The sequence below is a fragment of the Pavona decussata genome, unplaced genomic scaffold, assembly GCF_977016875.1.
Source record: "Pavona decussata unplaced genomic scaffold, jaPavDecu1.1 SCAFFOLD_106, whole genome shotgun sequence".
NCBI lineage: Eukaryota > Metazoa > Cnidaria > Anthozoa > Scleractinia > Agariciidae > Pavona > Pavona decussata.
Genome location: NW_028145520.1, coordinates 939,922 through 956,995, shown reverse-complemented (window position 1 = coordinate 956,995; position 17,074 = coordinate 939,922). Strand labels below are relative to the sequence as shown.

The 17,074-nt window shown below is 37.1% G+C and overlaps 2 protein-coding genes across 2 annotated transcripts in view; one reads left to right on the top strand and one right to left on the bottom strand.

Annotated features, from left to right (window-relative positions):
- Nucleotides 1-234: 234 nt before the first annotated feature.
- The window catches only part of LOC146471123 (structural maintenance of chromosomes protein 4-like), a 53,608-nt gene continuing 36,768 nt past the window's right edge, over nucleotides 235-17,074 (bottom strand). The window contains exons 28-37 of the mRNA XM_085121128.1: nucleotides 16,911-16,992; nucleotides 15,019-15,081; nucleotides 13,745-13,918; nucleotides 9,878-9,991; nucleotides 9,708-9,785; nucleotides 9,134-9,289; nucleotides 6,639-6,715; nucleotides 5,427-5,505; nucleotides 5,234-5,338; nucleotides 235-713 (exon numbers count right to left, since the gene is read on the bottom strand). Coding sequence (XP_084977254.1) covers nucleotides 567-713; nucleotides 5,234-5,338; nucleotides 5,427-5,505; nucleotides 6,639-6,715; nucleotides 9,134-9,289; nucleotides 9,708-9,785; nucleotides 9,878-9,991; nucleotides 13,745-13,918; nucleotides 15,019-15,081; nucleotides 16,911-16,992 — 1,075 coding nt within the window. The 3' untranslated portion in view covers nucleotides 235-566. The remainder of the gene's footprint in view (nucleotides 714-5,233; nucleotides 5,339-5,426; nucleotides 5,506-6,638; nucleotides 6,716-9,133; nucleotides 9,290-9,707; nucleotides 9,786-9,877; nucleotides 9,992-13,744; nucleotides 13,919-15,018; nucleotides 15,082-16,910; nucleotides 16,993-17,074) is intronic.
- On the top strand, nucleotides 720-5,262 carry LOC146471124 (uncharacterized). The gene is made up of 2 exons (XM_085121137.1): nucleotides 720-3,466; nucleotides 3,816-5,262. The coding sequence occupies exons 1-2, from the start codon at nucleotides 3,084-3,086 to the stop codon at nucleotides 3,970-3,972; spliced, it is 540 nt and encodes a 179-aa protein (XP_084977263.1). The 5' UTR covers nucleotides 720-3,083; the 3' UTR covers nucleotides 3,973-5,262.

Sequence of the window (17,074 nt, the reverse complement as noted above, 5' to 3'; positions counted from 1 at the left end):
CAATTATCCTGTTCAATCTTGTGGAATATCCCTTGATTTTAGCCAACTTGGGTAATGGCCTTGTCATGTGTTAAAGTATCAGGCGATATCCCGTGCGATTTCACATGATAATTATCATTAACTATTTATGATATAATTTTTATGTTTCAAGTGTAAGGCAACATTATCAACCCAATATGAAATATAGCAGTTCTATACCATACCCATTGTAATATCAAGACCAACACAAATCAGTCTGTTGATTATAAATGCTTTTAATGTCAAACTGGTAACTAGATTGCACTTTCTGATTCTACTAATGTCCGCATGAAAATAAGTTTCTGTGCCGGTAATAAAAAGTTCTGGTTTGTTGGAAGTCAAATGGTAGTGTTGCTAGATACAGATAGTGCTAAATATGTTTTACAGTTGTAAATTTGGAAGGAAAGTAACAGTTTGCCTTGTTTTTGGGAGACTGTATGGTTTATTTTCTTTTTACACACACAAAAAAAATCATTGAACATGTTCAAATAAAACTAAGTGCCCCTTAGCTACTGAATGCAGGAGCCCTGCTGGTTTGATTTGTGTAATCATGCTTTTGATGTTATTAATTGTGGATTGATGGCAACACTCTTTGTACAATTATCAGTCTTGAATATGCCAATGAGTCGATCAGCCAGTTCAAACATATTGTTTCGTAAACTTATGATTATAAACTGTGCATTCTTTGTCCTCTCCTGAAAGAAATTAAAAAGAAAATGTGTCAATCTTCAGTCAAGAAAAAAAGGTATATCGCAGTCCAAGGCAATTTTCTAGGGAAAAATGACAACATGCAGATTGTATACTGTTGATGTTATTTGTCAACTGCGTCAGCAATTTCCACACTACAAGATGGATAACGTTTTGGACGGACAAGTCATTTTGCGTGTCAAAACAGGATGGGGAGGATTTTGAACATACACGTTTCACTCAGTTTGTTTGTTAGTTTGTCTGTCTGTTACAGAGCGATTACAAAAACTTTGAGCACTTCTAAAATGTTAATTGTTCTCTGGCCAATCAGACACTTGATCAAACTGCAAGAACAAACCACAAAAACAATTTCTGTACAGTTTGCATTTTATCCATCTAAAATCTGATTGGTTCTCTTTTCCTAACACAAACATTCGAGAATTTATACTAGTGTTGATGGTTTTTGCAGTTGCACTATAAGGTGTCTTTGAAATTAAACTTTCCTTTTCTGATCTATGGAAAATTTGACCTTAGATGATCTCAAACTAAAGAGTTTTAATTGTTGAAAAAAAAAAAAGGCAAATCCTGATTTTTTTTTGCGTCAAAGTTTAGGTAATTGCACTAAAAGGTTCCATTTGCCGTGCAGTCAGATTGATCATTTTGCAATACTGTGATGTGAGAATGCTGCTAGGATCATGGCCAACAAGAGCAAACATGACATACACGCATTGTTATCATAGTTGCACAACATTCGGCCTGTATAAATCCTTGACACAAACATTGCATAACCACTGCCTTTTCCCCTTCAGAGAACAGAGTAGGCGATCTAAATCGTCTGCAGACATCAAAAGGATTTTATTGCAATGTATCTCGGTTCTCAACTCATTCTGTTCTTCAGGCAAAAATAGCTTGTACTTAGAGTTTAAGAGGTTAAGCCTTCTTTTAGTCACATGCAACCAGTGAAATATTGTAAAAATTTTGCCATCCCATAAACAAGTCTCAAAATATTCTTATTCTAACCAATTTGCACAACTTTGCATTGCTATACATTTGCATGTACTGGTAAACAAATTTTTGGTACCATCTACACCCTGTCAGACGACATGCCTGACCTAGTACCTCAGTAAATCCATAAATAACTATAAATAGCTCTCCTAAACGAAAAAACTTTTTAATAAGACAAATATAGTGAAACTGTGATCTTGCTATGTTTCAAAAATGTTTTGCTAGTTCAACTTTGATGGGCATTCAGATTTTATAGGACATTCTCTCCATTAGAATGGCCTATTTGTTTAGCTCAGTACCCCATTTTATGTTAAGGCTTTCATAACAGCATATGATTTGGAGTCAATGGGATAAATTCCATCAAAATCTTGCTGCATTTCAGTGTTTTTGCTTGTGAGAATGTTAGTTGAAATTGATTTTTATGAGCATCAACGTCCCAGATAAGATAAAATTCTTTATTATATAAACAACAGTGAAATACCAGGTGAGCTTTCGCGGGAAAACGTGATATCTTCACACGTGAAGATAACATGTTATTTTCACACGTGAAAATAACACCGTTACTATGGCTACATAAGAAATTGCGCCTTTCGCAGCGAAAATAAAATGGTTTGGTATTTCATTCGTGTTGAAAAATATTTCACTCGTTCGCTCCGCTCACTCGTGAAATATTTTTCAACACTCAAAGAGAAATTTCGTATCTCCACGCGGTTATGTTATATCCTCTATTTCTGTGCTTCAGTGTGAATATGTTCATGTTCACTCACGATAAATTTACAACTTTGTACCCAGTACAACTGCACCTAAAAAGGTATCTGAATCTCTTTCCATGAACAAATGATTTTAGCTTAATCATCTGAAAGATCAAGGATTTACTTCCCTTTCAAGATGTCTTTTTGTAACTAGGCTTACATCTTGAATTAACCATGTAAACAAAGAAACTATGCAATGATTGCTTCACTCAGTCGCAGGAGTGCTCGATGCAAAAACATGCAGAGCGAAATATAAATATAAATTTATGATAGAAAATGTAACACAGTTACTCGAGTTTCACGCACTAAGCGATCATCAGACTGTACTGTTGGAGTTTGTAGAGTTATCATTTAAGGAGGGCGGTTGGAGCGATCTTGCTTCTGATTGGCTGCGTAGAATTTATTTTCATGCCTGCATTTGGTAATTAACTCGGATCGTTTATTGAGGAGGGTAGATTTGTCAGCAGATGGGATGCAGAGCTTCTCAGATAAGCACAAATTGCAGCGCGAGGGATGTCCGTGATATGGATTTGCTCGTTTGATAATGGACCATTTGATCGTGTAACTGGTGCCATTATCCTTCTGGTCCCAGATGTATTTGGAGAGAACAGTGTCATGTGAATGTTTGCGGTGGTTGAAGGAAAGCTTGTGGTTGTTATATCGTGTTTTGAAAGTATGCTCCCTCATTGCTATATAAATCTTATTACCGTTGGATGTGGTGGTGACGTCTGCACTGTAAACGATACCGCTTGCAAGACACGCGCCATCGAGAGGGCAAAGGTCTTTCTTCCTGCAGTTGCATTTGTCAGGCTCATTGTTGCTGTTCCTCAGTATCTTTGCGTTGTGGCGCTTGATGATGTTTGCCATGTTACTCGTGCAGCTATAGCTGACTTTCACATTGTTCCTGTTGAACAGCTTGTGGAGGATGTGCGCTTTAGGGAAATGTTTAGCGATCAAGGAGAGGAACGATCTTGCAACATTCGTCTGGACATTTTCACTGTAAGGTGGGTTAAACCAAATGATATTTCTTGGTCTGTTCCTGCTTCTGTTATTATTCCGGTTTTTCATATTTACATATCGAAGATTCTCATGGTAGCCGCTGGTTTTGAGGGCATCATTGTAGGTCTGCGAGGCTTTGTTGAATTCATCAGGGTCGCATGATAAGCTTGAGATTCTGGTGCTTATGGAAGCTGGAAGGTGTTTGATGATGGAAGGAGGGTGGTTGGATTTCGCGTTAATGTAGAGCGGGTTGTTATCTGGTTTTCTATATGGATAATACTTTGCGGTGGTAAGGTTTAATGTTACATCAAGGTAGTTCACGATCTTGAGGTTGGATTGTGCTGTTATTTGCAGGCCTAACTCGCCCAGGATCTTAGAGAAATCTTTCCTCGCCTTGTCAAGAGATCTGGCGCTCATATTCTTGAATACTCCAACGGTACAGTTTGATGATCGCTTAGTGCGTGAAACTCGAGTTACTGAATTAACTATGTATGTATGTTTATTCGACTGATTTTATTTTAGATCACAACAAGAAACCATGGTAAGAAATCAAGCTGCATGTATTTCACCATGATTACTGATCATTGAGTAAGAATTTAACAGCAGAAAGTATAGTGATTACTGACTGTATTTGGAAGGCCAAAAACATATTCACATCATCCAATATAAGGATTCTAGGGCATTATACAAGCCACTTAGTCAACGGATTCTTCTCATGCCAATTTTGGTCTCAATTCTCCCCAGCATCCTAAAAAGAATTTAGTTTATGCATCTTTGAGTGGCTAAAAACAAATTTTCCTTGTCCCTTTCTGGAAATGATTATTTTCGTTCTCTACATATAATAAACTGAAGGACACAACACACAAAAATTATTTCATGGGCTTTTTAAGATGACCAAAAGTCAGAGTACTTTGTATGCATCCAAAATAGCATCTGTATCATTTTTGCACTTAGATAACTTGTCCATCTGAGATGACTTGTTTGTCCAAGAAGTTGTCCATCCAGTCTGACTTGTAGTATATAAATGGCTCATGTCAGATGACACTAAATACATTACTCAGATTTATGAATACAATTAACACCTATCAGGTTCCCCTTTTTCCTGGTAAAAGTACAAAACAAATGGAAGAAAAATAGGGCAATGAGGCCTCATTGCAGCTAAATAATGGCAACTAAAGAAACACTGGTGAAGTCTCATAACACACACAGTAACATTAGCATTGCACTACAAGGCTAAGTGGACCATGCAGCCAGAATTTAATCCAGTTTCCATAACATGAAGCAATAAGGTTAATATTAATCAGCTCATTTTAAGTTAGTTTGTAAATATCAAATGTCTTAGTTAACTTGCTACTTTCACCCTGCCTTTAGATAAGTAACATGAATTCTTATTACTGTATATTTATTAATATTGTTATTGTTGAGCACTGGCAATCTGTAAATTTCACTGATCTATTTAACTAAAGAAAAGGTCCCAGTTGTTCAAAGCCCAATTAAGCTAATCATGGATTAATGTGAACTTTAATTTCAAGTTTAATCACTAATCAATAAAGATTTTTCCAAAAGATTTTTGCCTTCAGTATTGACTTAGACCTTTTCTTTACCTTTAGCTTGACATTAGCCTTTAAACCCATTTTTAATGAGCGTGATGGAAACCTTGATTAACTTTTAATCGTGGATTAGCGTTAATTGGCTTTTGAACAACCAGGTATAAAACTCAGCATTTAACCATTACATGTCCCAACAAACACTAGAAATGCATTACCACAGACCTTGATATAGTTGGCCACAATAGATACATTTCTAAAGTCCAGAGCAGCATCTATTTCATCCATCACGTAGAGTGGTGTTGGCTTGTAGTGATGAAGAGCAAATACCTATAAAGATCAATTAAATATCAGTTCCGCACAAAACGCTTTCACTCACATTAGGTAAAATCTTCTTACAAGTGAAATGTACACTAACCAAAGCCAGTGAACTAAGTGTCTTCTCTCCGCCTGATAAATTGGAGATATTTTTCCAGCTCTTCTTTGGTGGCCTCACACTAAGTATCAAAATGGTTTCAGTTATAATTGAAAAGCATTCATCTTACATGTAATACTGGACATCACTAATACTCTAAGACTTGTTGTAGAAAAGGCACTGTCACTATTAATAATAGTTGATTTGCATGGCATTTTGTATTTAGTGGCCTGGAACAGAACAGTTTATTTCTCACAAGTGTACACAGAGTGAAGCAAGCTGCAACTCCTTCATAACATTTTTGAAATGACATTACCTTTGCCAACATGGAAACCTTGTGCCTAGATAAAATAAAATTCCCCAACTTTTCAATGATTGAGTTGTGTAAACCAAACAATAATTTGACTCTTTAGGTGAGGACTGTGCTAAAGGTATGGCTAGGGATAGCTAGGTATAATGCAAAAGCAACTCTCTCAACAATGATCCCAAATTGCAGGAGATTTTGTTGCAACACTTCCACTTTATTTATTTTTCTTGTAGAGACTAAAATATGACCTTGACCCAAGTTTTCACAATTTAAAACTATTTTTTTGCTCAAAAATGGTTTCAGGTTATGGTAATTTATTTTGACAGATAAGCGAGTCCTTCCACAATCCTGTTACTTAGGGTGGCAAACGACAAAGCAAGGTCATGTTAGCAAGTAGCCCTTCTCTCTCCTCTTGTGCAAGCCTTGTGTGTGCCTGAACTAAACTGCACTCATAAATGATTTAAGCACCTGCTATGCAGGCTTAGAAGACCATCAAAGTTCCGCAATTTTTTTCAAAAATTTGCAAAATCCAAGTCCCTGAAGGGAATCAAATGCATGACACTGCACACTGGTTTGTGAAAGGTCATCGGATTGATTCGAGTCAGAGACAAAGAGTTTTCCTCGTCCCATGCTTACAAGTGAAAGACAAACATTTTAGCTTAGAATTTACCATCTTTGTTCAAAAATTTTTTAAATAGATATATTTAGTCAGCTTACTGTAATCAGCTATGTCAAGGTAGTTTCATAGAGACAACTGTTGTAAATCAGCTTCTGGCATATGTGTACTAGGAAAGGAAACAACCAACCAGCATTCCAGCCGAACTCTTCAGTTGGAAAGTTGTGTATGTAACACATTGCACATTCTTAAAGGGAGTTGGATATACATCAATATTATTGTAATTTCTTACCTGAAAACGATACCTTCAGAGAAAGGATCAAGACTATCAACCAATTCCAGCTCAGCGTCACCACCAAGGGTGATCATCTAACAAATCAACATAACGATCATTACCTTCCTTTTGTCCAGAATGATCTTTCTTTTTACAGTTTGTGTGATATCCAAATGGATTTAACCATCTTTTTTATCATGAAGATGTGTATAGATATTGGTGGATTAGGATATTTACTGAGCTGTGGAACAGCAAGGAAAACATCTACCAAAATTCACAGACACCGGGGTTAATAATTTTTCTTAGTATAAATCAATCCAGTGGATAGCCAGTCCTATTAATAGTCACTTTACTTCTGACAAAATGGCAGAAAAACTTGTGTGCAAAATGTGCAAAATCCAGGGCAATGTTGAGCAGCCAGTCAGCGCAAGCACAAAAAAAAGAACAGGTTAACAATCCACGAGTTTGGTATATACTGAATAGAATGTAGTTATCTTATTTGACAAGTAGTACCATTTTTTATAAAGGGAGGAAACAATCAGATAATTGTACAAAATACTAACATTGTACAGTGAATACCATGTAAAAAAAAAAGTTCTGTATTTCTACTTTTACCTGAAGGTTTAAATTATAAGAATTAGCTTTGATTATTATATACATATCACGTTTCCTTTTAATTGAGCAATGTGTAGTTCTAGAAAATATCCATACCCCCACCACGGAGGGAATTGGAAATTCCAGAGGGGTGGGGGGGTCAATGGCCCAGGAAATTCCAGAGGGGAGGAGTGGTGAATGGTTGGATAAGTTTCCAGAGGGTCAACTTCACGTTCACGTCAGGCATAATTGTTCAAAATTGTAACTTACAAACTTAGCAACTTTGTAGATCTTTCTTGAAGACGTAACTTTGTTTAACTGTTTTAAAGAAACCCTTGTAACATGGAAAACATGTTTCCTTTCTCTGATAAGCCTTTGTAAGCGAAGTGCTCCAACTGAGACAAGAAATCTTTGTCTGCGTTGCGTGACTCAGTTAATATAAAACTGTTGTTTGTGAAACTTTCTTGCGTAGAAAAATATTGTTCACTGGCTACAATTGAATTTGTACCAATGTTTAAAAGGTAAACTTTTGTATGGCTATAAAGTAAAAGCCCCAATTTTACATAAAACATTGAAATATTTCGTTTGTTATTTTTGTATAAAGGTACCGGCAAAGGTCAATTCCCGGGGTCAATTTATCAGTTTGTCAAAACTGACCCGTGTTAAAACTTATTTTGTCCAAAGTATTTCAACTCAAAGTCCAAAACTATTAACTTAATTTCTATGCCAAAATTCAGCAAAATAGAGCCAATTCAACATTCTTTTAATGCGTTATTGATCTCACACAAAATTTGCATAAGAACGTGAACATGCTAATTTCGTTTTGCGGCTCCATTTCGTCTGCGGTTTCAAGTTACGATCTGAAAGGTCAATTTGTCTCCCTGCCCGACTAATGCTTATTTTGTCCAAGCTATTCCGATTCAATAGGAAAATTATCGAGTAAAATAACTAGACTGATTGATTACCATGAGAAATGTTGATTGAGTAGAACTAAAGCGATAATCCTTTTGATCTCTTGCAAATTTGCATAGGAACGTAAACATGACATATGCAAATTAAATGAAAACACATTTTTGCATTGCCGGACTTATTCCAACAATTTAGATTTAAAATCTTCAGCGAAGCGAATGGTAAAGTTGGATGTCAATGACCACAGGTAACAATTATTTCAGTATCCAGAGCTTTTTGGCAAACTCTACCGGTGAAATTGAACAGCGCGCGCGCTCTTCGATAACGCATATTTTCTCCTCGTGTAGGCAGTTCTTGATATATTTTCTAAAATGTTCACATCAAACTGATTTTTGAGGCGTTCTTCTGAAATAAAACTTTTCCAGAGGGGGGTGGGGGTGTATTCTGTATTTGAGGAATTTCCGAAGGGGTGGGGGGGTCAAAAAAATACCTCGAAAATGGAAAATCCTGGGGGGTGGGGGGGTCCTATGTGAAATTCCCTCCGTGGTGGGGGTATAGATATTTTCTGGAACTACACAATTCAAAGAAAAGAGGTTCTTAATGCTTGGCTGATTTCTATTTGTAATTTTTAATGTGGTTCCTCAAGTAGCTTCAGTAATGAGCTATTTTACTGTGATGAAGGTGGACAGAGGTCACTGAAAATTCAGCACAAAGAGCAAAAAATTGTCTATAGCCAGATCCTTCAAAGGTATGGTCAATTTATGAAAAACTTTGACATCTTTCCCTCTTAATCAGTGTTGTCATTGGTCATGGATTCTTGTAGATGGACCAGTTCAAGTAGGTCACGCTGGAACCATATAGATGAAAAGCAAGTTAAGACAAGTCTGTGCATGATAAAATAAATAAAGGAAGAATACAATCATTGTTGTTTTGTCAGGGGTTTACTGTATGTTTTGTCCTTGATTAATTATGCCTTGTAACTTGGAGAGAGATATATCAACAAAGTTCACCTGATACATTTCTTTCAGCTTTGTTGTGATCACTGAAAACCCTGTCATGAATTCATCAAGACGTTGTTTGCGCATGTCTTCATGCTCTTTTCTTTTCTGATCTCGATCTGACGTCACCTCATCAAGCTCCTTCACTCTCGATAGGTATGCTTCTTCCTACAGAGTAAGATTACGACACTTTACTTGTGCGGTGCAAGCTGCTATCCACTAATGACATTTTTTTTAGCTATATCCACTTTAGTATGATTTGCTCTCACTGGAGAAGAGTATCACATTTTTGCTTCAATTAACTTCTGCTCCCTCATTTTTCTTCAATTACAGTTATAAATAATAAACTGAGAAAATTTTATAATATTCATCATTCACCCACCCACAAAAAAGCTGAATTGTTATCAATTCTCGTACAGGATTTGCATTCAGGTTGAAATTTTTGACAAGATTTGTGAATACATGATTTAGATCTTGCTTCTAAAACATTTGGGACAATGAAAACTACCATTTGTTACCTGAAGTTGTGAAAAGTAAAAGAACACACGCATGCAGACAAATATAAAACAAGGTCACATAACTTTACCTTTTTACGATATTCTGCAATGGCTGCCATGTTAGGTTTCATCTGTTTTAACTTCTCTTCAGAAACAGTGATTTCATACTGAAAGAATAAGGGCTGATAAATGCACTGCAAACCTCTAGGAGTTTTTTTTTTACAGTTAAGCGAACTGCAAAGCTTGAAATGTTTAATACCATGACAGTTTCTTTATCAACTTTATCCAGTTCATCACGTGTCAGAGTTGGAAGACTTTCTTCTTGTTCAGCATCAGCTGAGTTACTCAGTGACTGCAGCGATAATTTATTCAGCTAAAGACAAGAACAACACAATACATAAAAATTTATACAAAGAGGCGGAATCTGCTCACTTGGACTTTGGATGTCTTTATGTTTTTTTTTTATAGAGGTGATGGTGTTGTTAATTTAAATTGCAAGCAAAAGAACCACTAGCCTCTTATGCAGACACTCTTTGGGCTTATCACATGTTCCTCCCCCACAAGGGCATTTTCCTCACACTTCTCTGGCAAAAATTTAGAGCATGACATTGTTCAAGAGCTTTGACGTTGCTTAATTGCAACCATGTTTTTGACTGCAGGCAAGTTTTCAAAATCTTGAATCAGATTTAAGTTTTTTCATAAATTATTTAAAACCAGGCAGTCTATATCTCATCAAGACATAGAACACACTAAAATGGAATAAAGTACTGCAACCCAAAAGTGGGCCAATTAGCTAGTACAACTTACGACTTAGTATAATGAGTTGACTTCTCAAAGTGACATAGTTCAGTTCAAACCAGTGACATAAGGTACATAAGTCTGATTTTTGGTATTCTTTTTTTTTTCAACAGAGCACAAACTAAAAATGGATCATACTCTACTGTTGTTATCAATTATGGATCATGTTTACTTAACTAAAGACACCTGTAGGTCAAGTATCAACCAACATCTCTGGTGACACTGAGCTGAGATATTGACCAACATTTGGTCTAGTGTCAATCAACATGTTTTTCAAGTTGGTAGACTGTAGGTCACCACTTGGTCAGTATGTCAGTATGTTGGCTCTCCCTGGTTTTCAAAACATTTCGCGGTTTTACAATGGTGGACAAAACTCCTTGAGAAAACCAAACTTGAACAGAACAAAAACCACTTGCTTACTTCTCCCTCCCACCCCCTCCCCCTATGCAATGACAACCAAACACAGACAGCCAAAAAACCACTCACTTACTGTTTCTCCCCTCGTAATTCTACTCAGTTACTTCTCCCTCCCCCCCTCCCCCTTATGCAATGTTGATGTGGCAAGTGATGTTTGCCAGGAAACTGTTCGTGACTCAAAAGACAACATTGAGTCAGGGGGAGGGGAAGGGGATTTGGTAGTTTGCTTGTGTACAAGTGAACGCGCTTGAAAGGCAAATTTTTTTATAGGTTTTGTCCACATCAGACTCGTTTTCCAAATTATCGGTAGCCTAAAAGTTTCCACTGTCCACGAGCCGTGTTTAGTCACACCAGTTGTTGTTTCTATCAGCAACGTTTGTGATGATATCATGGTTTGCTTTTGCGGGTTGTAACAAGCCCAAAATAGATCAAGGCGGTCGGGATAACCAACTTGCGTATTACTGGCTAGATGGTTTCCCTTTTGTTTGGTGAAGTTTGTAAACGCACAACATCTATGGATCTTTTGAAAAGTTATGAAATTGATGAATGCAGTTCACAGGAACTGGTCGAAATGTTGTCCAAAGAATCCCTCCTTGGTAGTGATGACTGTGCCGTGGTGAATTTTTCAATTCACTTATCAAATCCCGCGGGAGCATCAGAGACAAATCCCGCCATGTGCAAGGTGTTTTGCAAGCCTTAGTTGTGGTTTGCCAGGCTTGAAATTCGGTATGTAACGATTAACTTTACAATTTCAAGGCAGTGATTCAATAAAAGTACGATTAACATAGATTTTTAACGGTTAACACCGACTGCTCGTGAAAAGAATAGATAGTCAGTACCTTTCAATAGAACTGCCGTTAATCGTTGTTAATCGTTGAAATGGCTACATGTCTTCCTGTTAATCGTGTGGAATGATAGTTTTTTGTGTTATCAAGAGTGATATGTCGACAAACGGGACAAAGCTGGATTTTACGCCAGGAAATGGACACATTTTCTCTTGGAGAATGTAACTGTTTACATTTCTGACATTCCTGTCATGCACGTGGTAGTTTGTAACAGAATCAAATAAAAGCGTGACAGATTCTTTTCGTTGCTCCTGCGAAAAAGACCGCTTTCGTGTGCCGTGTTTCAAAGACAATGAGTGTATATCGAATACAAGTATTTAATACTCAGTGCACTGTCCTCTTGGTCATCCAGTGTCTATAATGTTACCGATATATCTTTACAAGATGGTACAATTTCTCAATGGCATTAATGCGAAACACAAATCGGTGTGAAAAAATACTGGACAATGGTTTTCAATCGAATTGCAGTTCACATGCAAAAGTTTGGACAAATCCAAGCAACATCGAAAAACGGGCTGAAATTCGACATAAGTCGGTTATGCTCCCAGCCCTTCAATTGACTGTTGGTGGTATACTGGTCAACTTTTGGTTGCTATATTGTGTGTTGTTAAATAGCTGGAGTTTTTCTTACTATAACTATGCATTGGCCGTTTTTATGCTAGAGACGTTAAAGTCGTCTCGAGACAACTTTAACGTCTAGTATAAAAACGGTAAATAAGACAGACGCATTTAACGTCTGACGACTTCAACATCTTTAGTTAAGTGCGTCGTTTAGACGCTCTTAACAGACGACTTTAACGTCTCAGACGTTAAATGCGTCTAGTATAAAAACGGGACGCCCTTACTGGGATGCATTTAGCCCTGACTTGTCCACAGACGACTGGCACGAGTTAGAAATTGAGGCTTAATGCTTAAACAATATGGCGGCCAAGAAGAACTTGAAGGAGTCTTGGGGCAGAAAGTGGAGTGAAGTTGAGATTAGGTCTACTTTTATGTGTCCCATTTTTATACCAGACGGCTTTAATGTCTCAGACGTTAAATGCATCTAGACGACTTTAATGTCTCTAGCATAAAAACGGCCATTCACTGGCTAGTTTAGGGTGGCATGACATCTAACAATACAACTTTTTCCTGCTAAAAGCCCATGAGTAGGTAACATTGTGAAAACTACGACATCAGAGTGACAGTTCACTGTCATCCTTGAATGACCACTTTTTGCATGATCAGAGTATGACTGAGTTGTATGATGTTATTGTAAATGCTGGTACTAAGTGTAGTGGGCAACGAAAACAAGAGCAATTAAGTATAGAAAGAAGACACAACCAAATGTTGGTAGATTACGTATTTGATTCGTCTAGAGGAGTGTGTGATTAGAGTATAGAAGCACGATTGACGTCATCAAGTGGTGTGAGTGGCGCACGTGATCAGAGTCCAGAGTCCAGCTAGAGCGAATGGTCAACAAAGTTTTGCAGACTGTTTTTGCAAGTAGAGGACAAACCTTGGCAAATTTTTGCAGGAAAGGAAAACTGCCTATACTAAAAAATTGGGCAAAGACTGTTGAAAGTGACCTCAACCAGGATAGGAAAGCTAGAACTTTGTTGTGATGTGAAAAGGAACCAAATATTTGTCGAAATATGTTGCTGATGGAAATCCAGTAATGGCGAGTAATTGATTACAAATCGCAGTGAAGCGACTTACATTCTGTAATATTTTGGGGTCAGGAAATAAAAAATCTTTCCTTCTGGAATAAAGGTTAGTTTTGAAAATATTGTAAGTGAAATTCTTTCGGATTATACTCTAATTCAGAAGATCACAATTGCATGTGTGTAGTAGTCTAAAACTGAGTTTGCTGGAAAGTTTTTGACTCAGCTCAGGCAACATGATGCTCGTTCACGAAATGTGTTGAAATGTCTTGGTTATTGTACAAAACAAATAGATTCTATTTTGAGGTGGTTCTCTACTCTGATAATGCCCCCTTCAGCTGGTGTGGCTTGGAGCTTTAAATGTCATAAATAGCTGCTTGTCACTATAATTATTACAGTTTTACAGTCATGTACCCAGCGTACCTCCTTCTGCCAATGTTTTTGTTTGTTTTGGTTATCTCTCAACACCGACTCATATTTGTCCATTTCATGTTTAATGTCCACCTCTTGCCCTCGCAGCTTATTCTCCTCTTGCTCAACTGCTTCCAATTCCTTTCTCAAATTTTCCAACGATTCCTCCATTGCCGACATTTCTTGCTGTGTGGACAAGATATAACAAGAAAGCCGTAAAGTTTGAACAAGCGGCCCTATTTATGCCCCATTGTTTCTTTGCAGATTTTTAAACCTTTCTCCCAGTGTGATTGAACTAATTGAATAGTTTTAGTCTGACTTTCCCTTAGGTTACTTGACATTATAACGGAAGTTGCTTATTATGATATACCCAACTCATTTGGACCTGTCCAAGTTTGCTTGTATAGGTCAAACCATCCAGGGCCCATGGCACAACGATTTTAACAGTTAAATGACTTCGGACCACCAATAAAAATACACAGATCAGCTTGGCACACCTTTAGACATTTCTCTATAACATTTCTCCTTCCATTTCGTATGTAATTCCTGCTAACCTTGATTTGCTGAATATGCTCAAGTCTTTCAACTGCATGCTTTCAACACTAGTGTTTAGTTTACCAAAATACAAAATCTATACATCAATTTCATGATCATGTTATCAGATAGTGAGCTTTGGGTGCCAGTGTGTTACGTGGTGTTTGGCTGGTTGGATAGAAGCATACAGCTACAGTACTTTAAAGTAGATCTGACCCCATAATCTGCTGGGTGTATTATGATTTCCGAGAGCATAAATCTTCTTCAGCTTCAGTTCAAGAAAAAGGATTAAACCACCAGAGTAAAGTTAACAGCTATAGTTCTTTCATAAGCTACAGTGGTGAATAATGATACTTTAATTAAACATGATCACACTCAAACTCACCTGAGATAAAATATACATGACATACAGCTACACACATTAAAAAAATTACACAGCAGACTTTTTTCTTACAAAAGAATAAATTAAAGCACTGAATTTATGGTGAAGTTTCAATGACATGAACAATGTGAAAATTTATTTAGTTCTAAACTAACTGCCTAAAAGTGATTACAGTAAATTTTTCCACTGAAAGTTAATGTTTTAGATTATTTACTATTAGATGCATATGCTATGTCTTTGTGCACTATTGTGAAAGCTACTTTCTAACTTGACCTGCCTCATTCATAATCAGGTATAAAAGCATCACTATAAAAAGTCTTTTTCACAAGTAATGATAACCATTTGTTTATTAGGCTATTCTTTTACAGACCTGAGCTTTTTCATAGTCCTCTAGAACTTCAGTGGCTTTTGTCTCCAAAACCTTGAACTCCTCCTACAAATCAATGACATGCACAAACATTATTGTACTGTTGGTTGCATTTAATTAACATGTTCCTGAAAAATTATCTTTGTAACTTTAACACTTGCCCTTACCACACAAAAGCATGACAGCATACAGGTTTGGGACTCAAATGAGCAGTTTACTGTAATGTGCATTGGGACACGATGCAAACTGCCCAAATGGTCTTCAGTGTTGGGGTGGTAAGAAGAAGCATATATTGATATGAGGTGTTCTTAGTCCTAATGATTTAAAGAGATACATTGAGAAAGAGATTTAAGTTGCAGGGGTGTATCTTTGTAGCCAGAGGAACATCATTCCAATAGCTTTATGTCCACAGCTGTAGGGATCATTTAATCCCCCAAGTGGAGGAGAGGTGAGGACAACTGGCCAGGTCAACTTTATGAGGCTAATAAGGTATCCACACTGTGATTACGATGATATGGTGATGGCAGAAAGTTCTTTGAAAGTAATGGAGCTACAACTTGGGATTTGCTTGGCTTTGAAAGATGAACAGAACTATACACTGTACTGAATAAAGCTCCAAATGACTTAGTACAGTCATTGATACACAGGTGTAGTATTTAGCCCCTATTCATCATAAACATGCTGTGACAATTCAATTCAAATATATATGACAGCTAGCAGTCAATGTCTTTGAAGAAGAACCGTTCGTATGTGTTGGCTATGACGAGACCCTTTTGACAATAATCCAATTATTATTAGCCAAGGGTTAGCCCAAGTCAGCATACAGAGCAGATAAAATTAACAGTCTTCTTATCAGATGTTTCTTGGTACAGTTTTGTTTGGTGTGCCAGGAGAAGTAAATTGAGGGTTTTATCTACTCTTGCTTGTGAAATCTCCGCTTTCTGCTTCACTATTGATTTCAATCGCCAGTAATCCAAGGGTGGTGTATGGAGCAATGGTCTTTAAGCAGGGTTCGTATTAAAGCCTATGTCGGCGCAATTTAGTGTGAGGTACAATATCGCAGTTTGATTGACTCAGCCATAGGTTCGGATGGGAGTGGGAGGGGGGGGGGAAGGAATCAAAGGTCCAGAAATTGTCTTCACAGATAGTTCTGCACTCACGGCGTCTAACATATCTCAGGAGGTTCTATGCATGAAAAGCTGCATATTAAGCTACAGCTTGGGGGTAGACCTATCACATGTCCTGATCACTACGTTTTAAAAGTCGATTTCTATCAAAGATCTGACTTCTTTCAGTTATCTTAAAATGAGAAATGAATTTCACTCATCAAGACGGGCTTTTAAACGAGCTTTATGAGCATTGTTTTTCTTTGCCATTTTGGAAAATTGGACCAAGAAAACTTAGGCTAGAAGGGGTTAATATGCTTTTACAATTTAAAAAAAATGTTAGCTCAAACATTTTGTTAGTTTCATAAAATGATCAATCAAATATGAACACTTGAGAATTTTGAAGTGAACACCCCAGAAATAAGATCTTTGGTACTAGTTAAACTCATCACCAATAGATGAGTTTGACAAGAATCCTCAACAATTCACTGCACAGCAAATGATCCATGATGATCAGCTAAAATGCAAGCTGAATATATTGCACAACAAGAACCGGCCCTGCCAGGACCTACATGTATGGATCGCCCCACAGATCACATACTGTCACAAACATGACCACTGAACGCATTGGCTCAAGTCTAACATTGCCTAAATTACATTTAGCCACATTTAACAAACTAAAAGAAATGGATAAGCTACTTATTAAACAGTCTACTAGATCAATATCCGCTATTTCTAAAGATTGTGAGGGGAGTGTAAAACTTAATAGTGCAAAGTCACTTTGCCTACCTCAAGCTTTTCCATGTGGGCACTGTTTTCTTCAATCTCTTTCTCAAGTGACTTCACATTACCTTCTGCCTTTTTGGTATTCCTAGATTTTATGGATTGATAGAAAATTGATCAACCATTATTTCAACGGTACTAGACTACAGTTTTTCATCAAGCTATTGACA

What these genes read in the sequence shown, in the direction of transcription:
- LOC146471124 (XM_085121137.1), top strand. Translation starts at nt 3,084, where the DNA reads ATGTTTGCGGTGGTTGAAGGAAAGCTTGTGGTTGTTATATCGTGTTTT. An exon ending in CTGGACATTTTCACTGTAAG is followed by an intron (nt 3,467 to 3,815) that starts GTGGGTTAAACC and finishes TGTTATTTGCAG; the next exon opens with GCCTAACTCGCCCAGGATCT.